Source organism: Plasmopara halstedii, assembly GCF_900000015.1.
Source record: "Plasmopara halstedii genome assembly, contig: Scaffold_650, whole genome shotgun sequence".
NCBI lineage: Eukaryota > Oomycota > Peronosporomycetes > Peronosporales > Peronosporaceae > Plasmopara > Plasmopara halstedii.
In genome coordinates, this window is record NW_020187567.1 from 481,134 (window position 1) to 499,593 (window position 18,460).

At 44.9% G+C, this 18,460-nt stretch overlaps 6 protein-coding genes across 6 annotated transcripts; 3 read left to right on the plus strand and 3 right to left on the minus strand.

Annotated features, from left to right (window-relative positions):
* Positions 1-6,209: 6,209 nt before the first annotated feature.
* Positions 6,210-7,642, plus strand: PHALS_12748 (Rap1 Myb domain; the record flags this gene model as incomplete). The annotated part of the gene is made up of 3 exons (XM_024728362.1): positions 6,210-6,722; positions 6,797-7,151; positions 7,215-7,642. The coding sequence occupies 3 exons, from the start codon at positions 6,210-6,212 to the stop codon at positions 7,640-7,642; spliced, it is 1,296 nt and encodes a 431-aa protein (XP_024578846.1).
* Positions 7,643-7,805: 163 nt separating this feature from the next.
* On the minus strand, positions 7,806-10,528 carry PHALS_12749 (trna guanosine-2-o; the record flags this gene model as incomplete). The annotated part of the gene is made up of 10 exons (XM_024728363.1): positions 7,806-7,842; positions 7,922-8,034; positions 8,105-8,230; positions 8,292-8,369; positions 8,438-8,496; positions 8,572-8,756; positions 8,812-8,964; positions 9,040-9,141; positions 9,210-10,328; positions 10,380-10,528. 10 exons carry the CDS (start codon positions 10,526-10,528, stop codon positions 7,806-7,808), a joined length of 2,121 nt encoding a protein of 706 aa, XP_024578847.1.
* Positions 10,529-10,611: 83 nt separating this feature from the next.
* On the plus strand, positions 10,612-11,757 carry PHALS_12750 (Uncharacterized conserved protein; the record flags this gene model as incomplete). The annotated part of the gene is made up of 4 exons (XM_024728364.1): positions 10,612-10,635; positions 10,747-10,770; positions 10,840-11,049; positions 11,107-11,757. The coding sequence occupies 4 exons, from the start codon at positions 10,612-10,614 to the stop codon at positions 11,755-11,757; spliced, it is 909 nt and encodes a 302-aa protein (XP_024578848.1).
* Positions 11,758-11,864: 107 nt separating this feature from the next.
* Positions 11,865-13,055, minus strand: PHALS_12751 (arginase; the record flags this gene model as incomplete). The annotated part of the gene is made up of 3 exons (XM_024728365.1): positions 11,865-12,577; positions 12,637-12,819; positions 12,887-13,055. 3 exons carry the CDS (start codon positions 13,053-13,055, stop codon positions 11,865-11,867), a joined length of 1,065 nt encoding a protein of 354 aa, XP_024578849.1.
* A 400-nt stretch (positions 13,056-13,455) lies between these two features.
* PHALS_12752 (cytochrome b5) lies at positions 13,456-14,958 on the minus strand (the record flags this gene model as incomplete). Its single annotated transcript, XM_024728366.1, has 1 exon — positions 13,456-14,958. The coding sequence occupies one exon, from the start codon at positions 14,956-14,958 to the stop codon at positions 13,456-13,458; it is 1,503 nt and encodes a 500-aa protein (XP_024578850.1).
* Positions 14,957-17,733, plus strand: PHALS_14633 (uncharacterized protein). The gene has a single exon (XM_036407531.1). The coding sequence runs from the start codon at positions 16,213-16,215 to the stop codon at positions 16,438-16,440; it is 228 nt and encodes a 75-aa protein (XP_036263225.1). The 5' UTR covers positions 14,957-16,212; the 3' UTR covers positions 16,441-17,733.
* Positions 17,734-18,460: the final 727 nt, after the last annotated feature.

Sequence of the window (18,460 nt, forward strand, 5' to 3'; positions counted from 1 at the left end):
CACCATGAGATTATGGAATCTCGAAATCAGGTCGCAGCCCCGTTTTCTTCGTAAAATCATTTCCTCTGAAAATAAAAGTGTCATTTTACATTGTGGAGATAACAAGCCCCCCACACGATGGTATGTCGGGCTGGATGCAGCAATCACTGCAAGACAACTGCGAGACCCCTTGCAGCAAGTGTTGTTCACGATGTCCAACCTTAAGGGTTGTGTGAAGGATTGGGCGTTTGGGAAGCGTTTAGCCGATTTAAACTGCTATTCAAACTACGAACACTCCAAAATCGAGCAGCTGAACCGCCACAGAGTGAGTTCTGTGCCCATGCCGAGTTCTTGAAGCTTCGTCAAAGTCGTTACAACCTACACGCGTATGGATAGCGTGTTCGCTATTTGGTATCGAGCATTGTCGACGAGCTAATTGACCCTTCAACGCAAGTTGTAACATTCATGACAGGCTTGAATGATGGTTCAATTCGGAATTAGTTCTTCCGTGAGTATATCAAGACGCTGGACGATGCCATCAACCGTGCGATGCAAGAAGATTTCAGCAACAAGCAAGCCAAGTTAAATGGCTCTGTACCAAGGCAAGCGCGCCAGTCGACTGGCACTTGTGATGGTCCAGAGCCAATGGACATATCGTGCAAATCCAAGCCTGGAAATGAGCGTCCTCGCAACGATGAAAAGTGTCTCCGTTGTGGGAGGCCGGGTCATATTGCCCGGAACTGCAGAGTGCCTTTGCCGAGTCGACAACAGACACGGGGTTCTTGTTCGGATAACCTCGGACACTATAAAGGTCGTCGGCTCGAACGCTCTCGAGGGTAAGAGAACGAGAACGACCAGTAGGGACGGGGCTTCATAATGGGTCCGAGAAGAGTACTCTGGATGCTGTGGTACACAGAACTCCGGCCTTAACGTGCATGATGAACATGCAATTTTCACCATGAGTGAAATTGTGAGGCGGAGTTGCCCAAGCAGTCTTTGTAGATGGTTTTACTACGAGCTTTGTTTGACACTGGTGCATCAAACAACCTTGTTCTTGCGCAAATTATGACTGGAAATGGTGTTCGCCTGCCTAATGTGAAAGAAGGAAGGATCGTTTGTCTGCTCGATGGATCAAGAATGAAGATGTTAAAGCAAGGCTTGGCAATGATTTTGAGGATTTACAACGTGAAGACGAGTTTAACCTCAATGATAACTTTGTTATCATCCTAGGCATGTCATAGTTGGAGCATTATTAGCGTAGCATTGACTGCATGAATATGAAGATCGTCGTCAAAAAGTCGTGCAGCGCTTACTCGAGCTGCATGATGATGAACGAAATGGTCTGGGCATATACATCTGGTGAAGATGTCACAGATGTCCCAAGTAATATTGTTGTGTGCAGTGCCCCCCCCTTCATGATCACAGAACAAGCCCAAAAGACGAAAGTAAAGACATTCACTGAGGTAGAGCAGTCAGGCACCAGAAAAGACAGTCTCCTCTGATATCGACATGGAAGTCAAGGTCAATGGTAGAATAGAGAATAGTGGGGTCAGAGGCAAAGAGCCATCCCGAGAGAAGAGTAAGATGGCAACTAAAACAGTTACCCGTCGAGTATTTTGCGTGCCCCTGATCAAGGGACAAGTTGTATTGGTGAAGAAGGTGTTCAGGAACAAGACACCCAAGCGACTTTACAGTTGTGTGGTCTAGGATGACTTCAATATTATCCGTCACGTGAAGTTAGGTGATCCTCCAAGTTTAGTCAAAGAATTGTTTTTCTTGCCGTTGATGAGCAAAAGGACGCTGAAGCTAGCCTGGCGAAAGGCGAAATCTCGCAAATATGTGCGATTGTCGAAGAAACTGTCGACGATGACATCAATACTGCGGAAGTATTTGATGAGAAGACACGGAAGGAAAGGTTTGATGAGCAGTCGTACGACGCTCTAAGGACAAAGTATGCGTACAGACTTGCCTAGAACTTTGCTGATTTATTTCCAAACAAGATGCCGGGCGAATTGCTATCTGACATAGACATTCTTCATGAGTAACACTGCAGTGACCGTTGCCTTAAGAACAAGTCTTTGCCATTAACGAGTTCTTTGTGCAACGACAGACGGGTAGTCACGCGCGTGAAAGTTGGTCTCCGCATTGTAGTCCGAACTTCTATGTGAGGAAAGCCACAGGTGATTAATGCATTATTCACGCTTTTGATAATTGAGCGATGCAGCCATACCTGCCCGAGTTTTCGGTTTCACGCAAGGTGTTGACTTTTGATGGAATGGTTAGCCGTACGACTTTCATTGCCATCGATCTGAAAGATGGTTTCTATCAGATACATATGCGCAAAAGTGATACACCACTAACTGCAGTCAGTACCCTCAGTGGTATGCTGTGGGAATGGTTGGTGATACACTAGGTTCAACGAGCGCTTCCGCAAATTTTAACAAAATGGTAACGAATCTTCTTCGTTCATTGCGAGAATTTGCTCCGAGTTACTTTGACGAGATATTTGCTTATGGTAAGAAAACCGGTGAGGTCTGATGTCGATGTTCATCTTGATCATCTTCGTCAGGTCTTTCAAGTTATACGAGAACGTAAAGTCTACGCTAATATAAACAAGTGCATTTCCTTTGCACCAGAGATCCCCGTTCTAGGCTGCTTTAGGGACAAGAATGCCGTTCGTGTTGATCCGAAAAAGTCAAAGCTATCAATGATTGGTATGTGCCAAACAATGAGAAACAGCTGAGACAATGGTTAGCTTGGCCAATTATTAACACAAATTCACGCGCAACTGTGCAGCGTTGATGCAACCCCAAACGACTCTTTTGAAGAAGAACATTGAGTGGGAATGGTAAGAGATCATTAAACGGTATTTGCCGAAGTAAAGATGAGCTTAAGAGAATCTTCTGTTCTTGCGATTGTGAGCCACGATAAGCGTTTCCATAGCAATTGATTATACCATCGGTTGTGCGCTGATGCAACACGACGATGAGGTTCGAGAGCAAGTTGTTTTGTATCAGTCGCGACAACTCCGGCCTGCGGAACGGAACTATCCAGTTCATGACAAATACTTTCTATCTACGAAGTATGCTCTGGTTAAGCTCCGTGTGTACTTTTTTGAAGTGAAGCGCTTTGCGATCTATACAGATCATGTATCACTGCGTACAGCAGTATAGACTCCTCAATTACTGCAAAGAATAGCTCGATGGATTTATTCTTTGCGTAGTATAATTTTGTTGTATTCTACAAGCCAGGCAAGATGAACATCTTAGCCGATGAGCTGTCAAGAGATTCGGACTATGATCCAATTTCCAGGAGCGAAAATTTTCACCATTCATGTCGACAATGCGAAGATGTTTAGACAATCAAAATCAACTATGACTACATTGAGCGAAGAAACTGTCGAAGAGTACAATTCTAATAAGGCATGTCGGGACTTGTTGATGTATTTTTATGAGCTTTTCGTCAAAGCACTGCAAGGTCTTCCGACTCGCTCAAGATCGCGCGTTCACCGTTTTGGAGAACACGACGGATTGTCGTACTATGCGCGGGGACACAGCAAGAGTTGGTGATCCATATGACGAGGGTTGCGTCATCGTCTCTTGTACAAGTAACATGAAAGCCCTTCGGGTGGCTATTTCGGACGTGAGAAAACGTTTTTTAGGAAAACTATTGGCCACCCGTGTATAAGTGGGTGCGCACGTATGTGAGGACTTATCAGAGAGTGAAACCATCAGATTCCACTCAGGCCCCACTTCGGTCGCTGGCGGTGCCGACTGACAGCTGGAAGTCTGGGAGTGGACTTCATTTTCGGACTTCCGCGTGACACACATGGACGCAGTGGCATCCTTGTGTAAGCAGACTGATTCAGCAAGATGGTTCATCTTGCGCCTGTTTCGGATAGGATCTCTACCGAGAAGACAGCTAAGTTCTTTGAAGACACTTTTTTTATTCTTTAGGACCTTCCCGTTGTGATCGTGTCTATCCGTGAAACCCGTTTTACGTCGAAGTTTTGGCATAAATTGTCAGACGATTGGACACCAAATTGTCCTTATCAACAGCGGCGCACCCTGACACGGACGGTCAAACAGAGCGTGTGACTCGAGTCCTGGAGGAGTTACTGCGTAGTTACGCTACGTCGTTCAGAAAGTGGAGTGGATTTCTCCTTCTTGCAGAGATTGCGTTATACAACTCCACGCATGTCTCGAGAGGTCATCTACCATTTAATATGAACTATGGCATTCATCCTAGAGTGCCTGCTTCCATAATCGGCGAGGTCTCTACCTTAAGTGGGGATGGAACTATGGCTATAGAGCCACAGTCAGACATCAATGCTGTCACAGAGTTAAAAGCGAATTTTGATACAATGAGAGCTCTAGACGACATGACAAGCCGTGAGGAACAACACGTCGATCACTTTATTTTGTATAGCCAAGCATTTGCTTGGTTGGTTGAAGAGCAATTGCGATTGCTCAGTATTTGCAAAAAGAACAAGCAGATTGGAGCGAAGGGAAGAACAAGAAACTCTATAATGTCAATGATCTTGTACTACTTAGCAGGACACATATGCCTGAAAAGCAGTGTCCAACTTGGGAAGCAGGGAGTTTTCAGCAAGATTTACTGAACTGATTTAAAGTCTTGAAGTGCAATGGTGATACGTATACATTTGCAATCCCCACATGCATGCGCCTACATCCTACATTGTATGTTGGTGGGCTAAAGTTGTATCTTTCGAGTGGATCTGCCAGTCCCACTGTACCTTTGGTAGATGATCGAGCTGATCATGAAGTCTCTTCATTTGTGCACGAAGAGCAACCAACTCTTCGCTCTGGAAATCCTTTTTGGCGTGCAAGCGTTGAAGGACAACGAAGGATTGCTTCTTTACTGATTCCAACACTTGAAGGCGGAAATGGTACTCACCACGGAATACGTTGCAGAATCTACCTCTTCAAAAGTGTGAAACAGATGTTCGTGAGCCATCTCACGAGATTTCCTGTCTTTCCGAAGTCGAACATGAACCTGTTCAAATCGTAGTTCAAAACAAGACTCTAAAGCCGAGCATTGGGCGGGACCATCAGCCAGAACGTCGAGTTTCGAATACTGCTCTGCAGCAAGCTCGAAACGCTCTCACAGCGATCTTAAAGCGTCAAGCAACGCTGTTATAATGCCTCATTTTTCACGCGGTGATCGCTCTCCGGCTTCCAGAGTCGCTCAATCGCTTTCACGTTCAACACCACCTCCGCTATCGGACTCTCGTTGAGAGCGTCGTTGGGTAGTCGAGACTATTGTCGATCACGATAATTAATCTATCCATCATCGTGGAAAGAACTAGTCACCATCAACGCTTCTACAGAGTTTGGTGGCGCGGCTATCCATCGGACTCGGGCACTTGGGAACCTCATTAGGCTTTTGAGTCTGATGTCCCCGACGTGGTCCGCAGCTACGAGAATTGCTTGTTGTGGCTCACTGCTGCTTTTACTATTCGAACTCTGCCTTTTCTTCCACCAAAGCTATAGCAGCCTCGAGTCCCGCCAAAGCCATTTGTTTTCGGATAGGGGTGATCTTGACTCGGCAGGAGCTCCACTGGTTGGGCAGTGCGTGACGCCGAATTTTTTCGACTTACTGTCGATTTAATAGCCTTCAAGCCACGACATATCTTAGATAGATAAGCTAACATCATAAATATAGGTCTAGATCAAGACGATGTTTTACGCCGTCGAAGCCTTCAAAATGTACCTAAATATCCCGCAAAACCTTTAAGATATCCCCGTAGCTGGATGCACGTCTCCGATTCTGCAACGTTATTACCTCCGCAAATTGTCTGCTGTTTCGACAGCGCGAGTCCTATGTAAATGCACGACAATTTACTTAATCTGGACCTCCCGTAGCTCCACAAAGCACAGGCCGTGACCAGCGATTTTGAGCCGTGAGCCCTATCCGTTAAACAGGGTACATTTTTGAGGGCTGGATCCAAATCAACTAGGCACAATAGTACCCTATTGTTCCCAGTAGGAGACCCTGCACCTCTTTTCGCGATGGGGGGTAGATGACTCAGTATCTACGCCTGTTGCAGGAGTATTAAATTTATATACTACGGGAGGTTAAAGATACACCTGTGTAATATTGTAATATGTCGTAAGAAAAATTGACAGAAATTTGAAATTGGGCTGTGTCTTCAATTGTAATATGTTAACACCCTATCTTCCACTCAAGCCCTAAGAAACCCTACAACAATGGCCACTCAAAAGGCACCGATCTTTCATGGCCGCAAATTTATTCTTACAAGAACGCTCTCAAATGACCTAGCCACTGAAGTGCGACGACTCATTGAAGAGCATGGCGGAGTCATATCATCATCTCCTGCAGGTGCCATAGAAATCGTAGACTATGATGAGCTGGACTCGAGACGTCCTGAGTGGGTCTCGGTAGATTATATATATGACTCGGTCGCCGAAGGGGCGCTTCAAGACTCGGCGAAATACTCGGGGGCCGTGTTTAGCTCAAAACCGAGTGCAACGCAGCTGAAAGGGCGGGTTCGATATACGGTGGAGGACGACGCGCGTCTGCTGCTTTTTGCCAAGGTGCGTGGCTGGGAGTCCATGAAGTCAGTACCCGCGAGCACCTGGAAACTTGCGGAGAGCAGTCGCGTGACGAATCATTCGTGGCAAAGTATGCACGAGCGCTTTCGAAAACAGCTTAAGAGCAAGACGCCCAAGGAGCAGCGTATAATTATAGCGAGAGCTGTGGTAGGTGGCGTCAAAGAAAATCTGTTAAAATGACCAAGTACTTACTAGAGAGGCGAGTGCATCTGAAATAATAGGAGATCATTCGTATGCGACTGCAACGATCCAACGATGGCGAAGCGATAAAAGAAGAGGCTATCGCAAGGGATTCGTCATCTATAGCTACTCCAGCGAATGTTGGACCAACAACGCCAACTTCCTCAGAATCTGTAGTCACGCCGGTAACGAGCTTGCCACCACGGCGTTGTGGAGTCGGAACGCCAACGCACCAAAAGCGTAAGAGAGGCTCTTTTGCTATCGGTAATTTTGAAAGATCAAGTCAGGAAGACGAGGAAGAAGACGTGAAAACCGATGTAGCCAATGTTAATGACACAGGTGGAGCTCGGGTCGTCTTCTTTCGAAGTGCATGGGCAGAGTATGCAGCAGATCCAAGTAAGAGAGCTCGTCTTCATGCTTTGTCCAATTCTGACGATATACACACACTTTCGAGCGAAGGGAATAGCTTTAAGGTTTCAGATAATTGCTCACATGCAAGCGAGACATGTACAGAAGATCAATGTCTGCTTGACAATGGCAGTAGTGAAAAGAATGGGGTAGATGTACGGTTTGCTACAGAAGATGAGTCGGACGCTATTATATGCCAACTTCAACTCGAAACAGGACAAAAGGTCCCAGTTGTTGTGAATGCGTTGTATTACTGCAACGGAAATGTTGATGTGGCGAGAGCATTTCTCAAGGGAACTCTGCCATCAAATCTACGTATGTGGTCACAAGAAGACGATTTACTAGTTGCAAAGCTCATAGTCGATAAAAACACTGACCGATCAGCTATAAAAGCCGCTTTGGCTCACGGGAAACTTGATTCCATGCGAATTTCCCGCGATACAGATTCCATTTTGGATCGAATTCATTTCTTGCTGTGATGTAACAAATTTTAAAAGATGCGCAATGCTTTGGCCATGTATCAAAGGCTATCATTTGTTGTGTAAGTTGCTTCAAGACTTCCGCACTGAGTTTTGCATTGAATCCTCAGATACCTTAGCGAAGACTGTGACCTATTGATTCGGTGAGACTTCAGTTAGAAATTTAGTCAGACGGTACGAGAATCATTTTTTCGCTCAATCTACCAGTATATCAAGTGCTGAGAGAACAAGCACTACATGTTTGGACTAATCTTTATAGGAATAGGTCTGCGAGCATACTTCTTGTTGCGCGTGCCTTCAATGTGCGGATGTACAGGCGGTCTGGAAGTATTGCCTCTCAGACCCGTGCCAGGGCTTGACATATCTCCAAGACGAGGCGTGTTCGGCGCTTTCTGTCGGCACGAACACATATGTTTACCACATCCATATACTTTCCATTCTGACCATTTTTCAGCAACGCACCACATCCTGTCGATCACACTCCTTCGTCACGAGTTGATGCTGCAGAGGTGGAAGTCTCACACCGTACTCATTTGAAATTGGTGGCAGTGGAATGCAGTTCCGCTTTTCTGCCAGCTCCATCATCAGCTAAAACACAATAAGTTTTTATACTTAAGTCCACTTTGAGATGACGACAGCCTGATCACACCTCACGAGACGGTACTTGAGCGTAGTGGTGGTTGAGCCTCGATTGAATAGCGAGACGAACGTCGTCTGAATCAACCGTCTACGATCATAAGACAATACCATTTTGATATATCGTCTTGGACAGAATTTAAAACCGTGATCTCTGACCTGCTTATCCGCGTACATCGAATATTCTTGAGCATCTACAAGAATCTCAGTCACATAGCCTAAAACACCGCAGTGATAAGTACAATTGAAATTGCAAATTACATTGTAATAAAGGTAGCAAAGGTAAAGAGTACGGTGAACAAACTCATGAAGCTGCGCTATAACGCGAGGCTCGTATTTATCGGCGCTCATGGATATCAGTAATTGCTGCATGGAAAGAACATCTAACGGCTGCACATTGATCCCCTCGCCGCGCTTGCAAGCATCTCCTTCATCCTCGTGGAAGCGCTTCTTTCCCATAGCATTAATGCCCATTGTGCTAATGACACATGATTATTGTGAAACTTTTTTACAACATATTTACAAAAATAGACCCTTGTAAAAATCCGTCAGTAATGCCGAAAAACATTAACATGTCAAGAAGTGACGACAATTCTGCCGAAATGTAAAAGGGAGTAGCATTTGCACCATCGCTTAAAAGAGTCTGCTCACGGAAAAGCAGTATTTTTTTAATATTATACTGTAAGCTATTTGATATCAGTCAGCTCTATCGCCATGCAAGAAGCAGACAATTCTCCAGACTATCGTTAGCGTCACAATACTGGACAAGTCGAGTTTTTAACTGGAATTGTGCCAAATAAGCCGCACGACCGGCATCAATAATACGTTTGCATTTTCTTCCGAGTTCTGCACGTTCGTCTTTGCTTCATTTACAAGTAAATCATAGATTAATTAGAAGGAAGTAACAAGTCTCTAAAGATTAGTCGAGTACCTTATGCCAAGAATGTGCTTCACCGCGTCGCCTTTGAGGCCCATTCCGCAAGTTGTCCAAGACGTCATGCATGTAAGCAGCTCAAACTCCTCAGGCTTGAAGTTATAAGTCAGAAAGAATTCGGGGTTCACGTAGTCCCCCCACGTGCAAACATGATGGCAGCAGAGTGCAATCGCCAATCCTTTGAATCTAGTGTTGACAGAAGCCGGTGCGTCTTTTGACAGGTTACTAATATCGCTGTCAGTTTCAGGCAGCGTCTGCGTGATAGCTCGAAGCGATAGATCTGTTGCTACACCACACAAATGCTTTGACATGCAAATGACAGGTTTGTTCGAAATCTCTTGCATACCGGCAAAATTAAGATGTCGAATGTCGATCTTTGCGCGCAATGTAGTCGGGGATTTTTTTGAGGCTACATCGTTCATACCGTTTCTACCAATAAAGTGATCAGCCTTGCCTCGTGTGTGCGCCCGATCAATCAGCACGAAAAGACTATCTGGGTACGTCTGAGCCAGTGCCAAAGACAACAACCCTCTTCCTGCTCCAAGCTCCACAAAAGCCGAATCTGGGTTCGCCAACAATTTTACTTTATCCATATGTCCAATTATCGATGCTTGCTGCTTTATATGCCGTAACACGCTATTCGAAGATCCAGATGTTTTTTTCGTTTCAAAAAGTTCATCACAGCAATTATGATGTAAGTGCTCGGACGCCAATTCACCAACACACGACGCATAAGCCACTTCAATCCGTGATCGTAGATTTGCAAAATCTATAGCTTGCAGCCGGTCAATAATGCTTTGTTGCACCTTAGCTGACAAATTCAAGTGTCCATTCTCATCCACTTCCTCTTCGAAAGTTTTTTCTTTCTTGTCAATGCTATGCAAGCCAGAATTAATGTTGTGACTGTAGAATGGCAGATTTTTCATGACATCAGCGTCTTTAACGCGATTACAGATTTGTACGTGCTTGGCCAGATCGTACTCGTAGACCGTATGCGATTTGTCTACCGGACATGGCACACGACGACGTGTAGAAAATTTAAACTTTTGCGATTTCTTGCATGACAGCACGTCGCTTTCAGGTAGGTGATTGCCGCAGAAGAGCGAGCCCGGAACTCTACACATTAACAATTAGCCCGAAATTGCCATCATTTTTATTCCTATGTACCTTGCAATGTTGCAATAACGCTTTTTTCGCAGCACTTTGAACATGCAGCGGCCCCACTGACCGTCATCATTCGCTTTGATTTTAGTCTGCTTACGACGCCTGCGTTGAATGGCGCGAGAGAGTTGCTCAGCGCCATTCCCGGATTCCATATTTCACTTGTTTGTGTTTTGACAATTTGTAAAAATTCAAAATCTGGGCGTCTGGATTGGTCAGGACACTTCAGAGACTTGTCATGGAGGACAATGCAGAGCTTCAGGTAAAGTCACTCTCACAAGCAGCTCAAGGCTCAAGTACTGCTTAAAAACTCATTTTAATGCGGCACCTTATGCTTGACTTTCATTCGGTTGTTTTGCCAATATGTGTTCAGAGCGAGGAGATTGAAGTTTTACGGGTAACTTTTGAAGAACTCTGTTATGCTGTCTGATTCCTTGCGTAAACACTTATCTAATCAGCGCATAAGTCCATATTTGAGGACGCGTTTTGCCTCAAGGCTGATTTAGATAATTCAGGATTGGTGAGATCGTTTACTATCTCACTTGGTGGACCTCACGCCATCGTCCTCTTGGTTCATTTGCCTCAAGGATACCCGTCCATTGATGCCCCGATCGCTGAAGTGTACGAATCTTTTGGATTGACGAACATACAGCGAGATGAAATTTTGGAGTGCTTGGTACGTCAGTGACGATTCATGATAGAATAAGTAGCTTATGGCTTCAACTTGATACAGACTGCAATTTTTGAACGTTCGAAAGGTCAAGTATGTCTCTACGAGTGGATTGGAAAGGTGCGAGACAGATACTCAAGCGCTGAGCTTGAGTCTTCTCAAGCGGTTGCTAGTAACACGAACAATAATGGAAAGGGACTTGCAGTCGAGATCCGTCTTCAGCAATTCGACTCCGATCCGCGGTTGCTGCGACCTCGTGTGCGAACAGCGCAACTCATTCGCAATGTTGAGCGTGAGGTTGTGATTGCACCACTAATTGTCCATGGTAAAATGATCATCGATCGAAAAAGCACCTTCATTGCTCACGCATGTCGTGTTAAAAGCGTTCAGGACGTGCGAGCGTTTCTTGCTCTCTTACTGGACGATCGCAAGGTTGAACAAGCAACCCACAACATTTTGGCGTATCGAATTGTTGGCGCAACTACAATTAAGGATAATGATGAGGATGGCGAGCACGGTGCTGGAAGTAAGCTATTATTTTTATTAGAGCTGCTAAAGGCTGAGAATGTGGCAGTTGTCGTGACGAGATGGTACGGCGGCATCAAGCTAGGTCCTGATAGGTTCAAACACATCAACTCATGTGCCCGACAGGCGCTGGAAGACAGTGGACTTATTCACGCTCAAAACGATTTCAGGAAAAAAGGCAAGCGATGATGTACCTGTCACCTCTCATAAACTCGATCGCAGATGTATATTTTTTGTACTAATGAGCTCGAAGTACCATTTATGCCTTCGAGGCACAACATTTTGCTCATACCCGCTTACAAGATACGATTACCTAGAGCTGATGAAATAAGAAGCAGCGCCATGTCGACAGTAATCTGAGCTCCATCGCCGGGCGAGAGCGTTGGATTCACCTCCACCATATCTAAACCCACCATCAAATTCGTTTCTGCCACAGCTTCAGCAACATAATGCGCCTCGCGCCAGGTGAGTCCTCCACGTACACGCGTACCCGTAGAAGGGGCAACTAATGGGTCCACTGCATCAATATCGTAGCTCATGTGTAGTGGTCGTTGCTTCCTACCGCAAAGGTGATCGAGAGCCATTTCCATTGTTTTACCAATACCGTGCCGATCCACATCCTGCATACTGAACGCCTTGATGTCCTTTTCATGAATCACGCGACGCTCGAACGAGTCAACATCGCGCAGACCGACATATACAAGCTGCTCTGGTTTCATCTTGGGGACGTTTGCAAGCCATTCGAAGCCTGGAACGTTCGAGCTGTCCACCATACCATCCATGAGAAAGGCAATTGGCATACCATGCATGTTGCCAGATTCTGAGTCCGCTGGTGTGTTGATGTCAGCGTGTGCGTCCACCCAGATCACTCCTGCGTCTGGGTGAACTGACAATAAACCTGCTAGGGAGCCAGCACCGATGGTGTGATCGCCACCTAGCACCAAACAAAACTTTCCCTCTTCAGCCTTTTGCTTGAAGATCTCGTACAATTGTTTCATTCCATTGCCAACTGTGACGAAATGAAAATGTCATGTCGGTAGGTCGTATATGATTCAAACGCAAACGCACCAGGAAAACATTGTTTGGCCTTTCCGTAGCAAGGATCAAGCTTAGGGTCATCATAGGCTGGCGCCTTAAATTTGAGATTTCCATTCTCCTCCACAGACCAGCCTAAGCCGACTAATGCTTTATGTAGCCCCGCTTTGCGCAGTAGATCGGGTCCGTCGTCCGCACCCAACAGCGGCTGACCATCTGCATGGGGTTAAGACAACTATATTCAGATTACAAAAATCATAGAGCCATAGCGTAAAAACCGTACACGTCATGGGAGCACCAATTATAGACACAGTTTGCGGCAAACTTAAGAGCTTGTTATGGTTGTCACCTACTTGCATATGCGAGTGAACTTGAGTCCATTGACGACAAGATGAGACTGAGATACTGCGTTGCTGCACGCGGCGCAAGTTTGATAAGGTGGCGCGAATCATCAGTTTAAACAGTTCTGCAAAAATTTGGCTAGTGACAGCTTACATAGGCTTTATAAGGCCTCTGAGCGCAATATACTTAGTTTTAGGACATTTTCTTAAAGGGCTTTCATGTACGCTTCATAGACTTACCGGCGAAAGAAGATTTCGGGCATAGCCCGCAAAAGATTTTGTCCACACACTCAATCAATATCAAGGTTGGTAAGCAACGATTTGCCAGTGGACAGAGACAAAACACGACGGTAGCTTTATTAAGAAGGCTTCATGACTAATTGGTTTTGATCGGTGGTTTACCCTTCCTCTGTAAAAAGCATAATAGCTGATTTTGGTCGACATAAATGCCTCCGAAGTTCATGAAGTAATTTCACTTAGTAGGGAGATGAAAGAGACAATACTTTTGATTTTAAAAGCTTTTGTAAACATGCTCTTTCGGCTTGATACGCCACGTCGTGTAATGTTGCAATTCTTGTATAAATGCTTCTGATGGCTGCTCTTTTGTTGCGGGTATTGTACCAATATCGAACTCGGAAAGTTCTCCAATGTAAAATTGTTTAAGATAGCGGAAAGACTGGCGACTGGCGTGGTAGATCTCAAACATGACTGTTGAATCTACATTTATCGCCTCTTGAGCAATTAATTCAGAACCCCCTGGATGCTCTGGGACCCAGCGCGTAATATCTAATACCATTCCTTGCATGACGAGCCACACCTCGCCCGATGCATTGCGCCGAACGACCTCTACCCATCGAATTGCTTCCTTGCGCACTCGTGATTCGAATTCACCAAAGCGTTTCTGACAAACCTCTTGTAATCCAACGCATCCCACTTTTATAGCAGCGGCTAAAAGATCGTCTATGACTGAAGGATCGAACTGAAACTCAGTGCTGTCGTCGCGAGCTTCGTGTTCGAGATATAACAGTACGCGATCGAACGTACAACAATCCACGTCTACCTTGATTGTAGTGGTAGCATCTTTATGTACACCCATGCCTGAAAGTACAGCTGATGACAGTTTGATGCACGGAAAAAGCAGCTTCTTTTTTACAGGAAATTCTTCCCCGTCGTTTGTAAGCACTGTAACAACGTCGGAGCGTACAGATTTTAGGCCTGCATTGTCGAGGGTTGACGTATTGAGCAATTTAAAAGCTGAAGAATCTCCGTTGTCTGATGACACAAATATTTGCGTGTCATGATCCACCCGACCGCGATACGAGTCCGGCATGGTAAAGTCTGTTTCGTCTTCATCCTTGACATCGACTTCCAAGACGCGGACGAAGTAGGTATGACCATCTTTGAAAGCCATCACGATACGCTCATGCTCAGTCAGTACGCGTTGCCACGTATACTTGATGAATGCAGCGGCAAACTCTTTGGCATCCGTCACAATCGTAGCAGTCGGATCCTTTATCGCTTCTGCAGTAACCTCCTCTTCCTCTTTGTTGATATTCATATTATTTTTCATTAGCATCGGCCGAATTTCAATTGCCACAGCGTTCGCAATCGACACCTGATCCCAGAAAAGTGCCCACTTTTCTGTCTGTAAACTGCAGAGCTCTAGATTGATCATTTGCACTTGTGACAAAGCAATATGGCCACATGGGACAGCCTCATGAGAACGCGCAGCCACTACAAACTGTGCGTGTAGTCTTGGATGGACAAGGATTGTACCGTCAGGACCTGCAGCATCGGTAGGAAAATCTTTTGGGTGCAGCAGAGCACAGTGACGCAACTCTTTCAGATACTCGTGGGAAATATTAAGGTCATCCATCTCCACCACACGAAGAGAAAAGGCTCTGGGGGTGACGGAATCTGTAGGCCTATTCCGTTGCTGTTGAAGACGAAGTGCCGTTGCTATGGCTGGTGCGCGAATGTCGCCCGCGGGATTATTGCTCGCGTTCCATGGCATCGGCCTTGTTCAGTACCACGACGGAATTAAAATTTCGAAGCAAAATGCTATCAGCATTAAATCATTTCTTCTTTGTATGTCCAATATTTGGAGGCAAGATTTGGACTATGAGCCTGTCTGACAAGAATGAGTATTCCAGAGATATATTCAAATATATGCTGCTATGCATGAAGATTTTCAATTCTCCCCCCGAAAGCCTGGCGCTCATTTTCACAGATTGTCAACTTAAAGATCTCATGTTTTGTTTCAAGTGAAACGATGGTTTGAAATCAAAGACCGCGTTAAGAAATCGCGGTGGATTCGTTTAAAGGAGGTGGAATGAAAGCCTTTTAAGCAACAACTGAAAGTGACTTATACAGAAGTTATGGCAGGGTAATCTGCAATAGGTGACCCGCTTTCGTATTCACCAGCACGTGACATGGTTTGTTTGCAACACCTGGTGGAATCACACAGCCGTGAGCTTGTCAATGCCTGTGAAAACATGGTTTTACTGTTGGCGGGCGGTACAAGGTTCTAGAAGGAGGTTGAAAGTTGCGGAGGGTGAGTTGAATGCAGTCTAGCGAAAATGGTGTATTCTTTTGCGCCTGTGCTAGGATGAGCGAGTCAAATGATATTGCCCATGATATCTCGTAAAAGCTTATGGCACATGTATGCAACGGCGTAGTGAACGACGTGCTTTGCGCATCCTAAGCAGCTGACATGGTTAATAAGTGTCGAGCAAATGCTGGGCGGCAGTCTGATACGCAATCGGGTTTTAAAGCACTGAATTGATATAATGTTTTAGTCTCGAGCTCCTGCTGGTGAAGTAGCCTCAAATAAAGTGTCATTATCTTGCTGACGTGCCTTGCACATGTGCTAGAAGGTCGGTGGTCTCCTGCATTACAGAGTCACGTCTGGTTTAGGTGCAGGAACACTGCAGCTTGTTGAAATCTCCTTCGCAAGAAACGACCCATACTGTTTTGGCTGTCTAACCGCGAGTACTACTATGACGTAGACAGCATCTTTGCCCGTCACCCATCTCTTCTTCATCAAGCACTCTGAGTATATGGGTGAGCTCACATCTGTCTATCATCTCTTACGTTTGTAAATACTCCTAGCCTTTCACTCGCAGTGGTTTTCTGTAACGTCAAGAGTGGTGCACAGGTGAAAAACGGTGTCATATACAAATCGTCGGGGTATGAATTTGTAAAAGGTGAGTCTGCCGATCAGACAAAAGTCGAAAATACAAGGCAGGCGAAACGCAACCTATCCTAAATGCTACGCTGTAATCGTTTGTGGCATCCTTCAAAGCTGATGTGCAGAAATTTAAAAAGTAGAGGACAAGTGCTAGCCTCACGGGGGCTTCGGACCGGAAGCGAATGCGAGAGCTCTGAAATTAGCGAGGAAAGCAAGCTCAGTGATGATAGAAATGGCTTGGAGCCTGCCATTAGCGGTTCAGCCGTATTCTGGAAGCCTCATAAAGCTCGACGAATTATTAGGTGACGCATGTGAGATGCACCTACGCTAATTCTATCAAGCTCATCCTAACGAAGATGAGACGACTGTTTGCTACACTGATCACCTGGGTTTCATCGTCTCCGCCCGTGGTGAATCGAGCAGGGGCAAAAGGTGGTCTTATCGTGAGACTGTGTTGCTTGTTGTTGTTGCCGAAAAACCAAGTTCATACCATCATGGTCAAACCTCGTGGCTCTGTCGAGGATTCATTTACCCTGAGGGCGACGTGTATGCCATCGAAGCCAATGCTTGGATGGACGCGACGATGTGGAACGACATTTTACGAACACAATATGGGAGGATTACTTGTACAGAAAAGATGGTCCACTGAGCCTTCACGTCGACAACTTTAAGTCGCGTCTGTCGCCTAAGTTCATGGAGGCACTTGAACAACAAGGAATAGAGTTGGGGTACCGATAAAAACAAGAGCGGTGCTACGACCGCTCAATTTGGACGCCATGAGCTTATCTGAGAGAATTTTCCTGGCAAAAGGAACTACTGCTAACGATACGCTCTGCTACTGCCGAACAGAAGATGTGAGTAATTGCAGAGATGGTGATTTGCGCGTGGAATAGCATTTGTGGTGAGACAATTAGAAAGGCCTGGATTAAATTCTGCATTCGGGAGGATGAACAGTAAAGAAATTTGTCTGAGAAAAAGGAAGGCGGGGACGTCAGCATCCGCATCTGCTGTGTAAGAACCCTGACACCCGTTTGGAGCTAGCTCCTTCAACTTGCCTTTTGACAGAGAACTACTTAAACCCATACCACCAGTATCCGACATACCCATCAAGTGATCAATTGGACCGCTGCCGTCTGACAATTTTCTTGGGGTCCTGCACAAACTATTCACATAAGTGGTCGAAATAGTTGGTTCTATGTTTATGTCATGCTACGGTTCTACTGAATGATGAAACCTCATCGATCGTTAGATTTTCAACGCAGACATTAAGAATTTACTTTCACGGGAGATAGCAGAATGTATGTGGTATACGTTTTCGCATTATACTTTCAACTGTAAAAATGATATCGATTTTGATGCTTTTTTGCGTCAAAATTCATATTGTAGTGATGCGGGTAGACATTCCTGCTCAATGACAGTACGGAACATCGGAAGTGGAGCTAACTTTGTTCCAGTATCATAGCTTTGAAACATTACATTTGGTCCTTCGACTAGCTCGTAATAAAGAACATATTTGATCTATGATGGGAGTGAATGCGAGAGACTACAACAAGAGCAATTCCGCTAAATACAAACCTGAAAGGTATGAATGAATAAGAGATTAAAATTATGTAGCTTGCGAGCCATACATTATTTAAGCCGGACATATAGGGGAGATTAAAAGATATCTGTGTTAAACAACATTTGGACAAGACACATATATCCAACTATTCTGATAATGAAAACAGACTGCTTTATCAAATGAGGTAATGGTTTACGGCATTGTCACTGTTGTCCTTCAAAGCGAAGCGCCAAAGTAATGAAATAATTCGGCATCGTATTGGTATGAATCAGAGTGATGAGAATCAGAAAAGGAGAGTCCGTTTGGCGGGATTCTGCATAACGCTTTGCAGACAAAGTTTTTATTAATATATGAGAGAATAAAAAAAATGCCCTAACTTTTGCCATATAGAAAAAAAATATCCCAACTTTTCAAAAAATAAAAAAAATACCCAGCACGTAAATTATCTCCGGGGAGCCGTAATATTACACAACAGAAGATGTTTGTATTAGGAATGAATTAGCATATTTAACAAAATACCCCACAATAACAAAGTATACATTAATATGCTATCATTCAGTTTACTATTAACCAAGTAAAGCTAAATTAAAGAATACGTTACTTCTAACCATGTCCCACATTAGCTCAGATGGTAGAGCGCTTGCAAAATACAAGCAAAAGTCCTTGGATCGAACCTAATTTTTGTTGGTGTCTCATGTCCCATTTCTCTGTGTCCCTTGTCCCTATGTCCTCATACCCATGTCCTGTGTTCTATGTCCCATGTTC

Excerpts from the sequence above, each read along its gene's own strand:
- PHALS_14633 (XM_036407531.1), top strand. The coding sequence starts at position 16,213 with ATGCTACGCTGTAATCGTTTGTGGCATCCTTCAAAGCTGATGTGCAGA.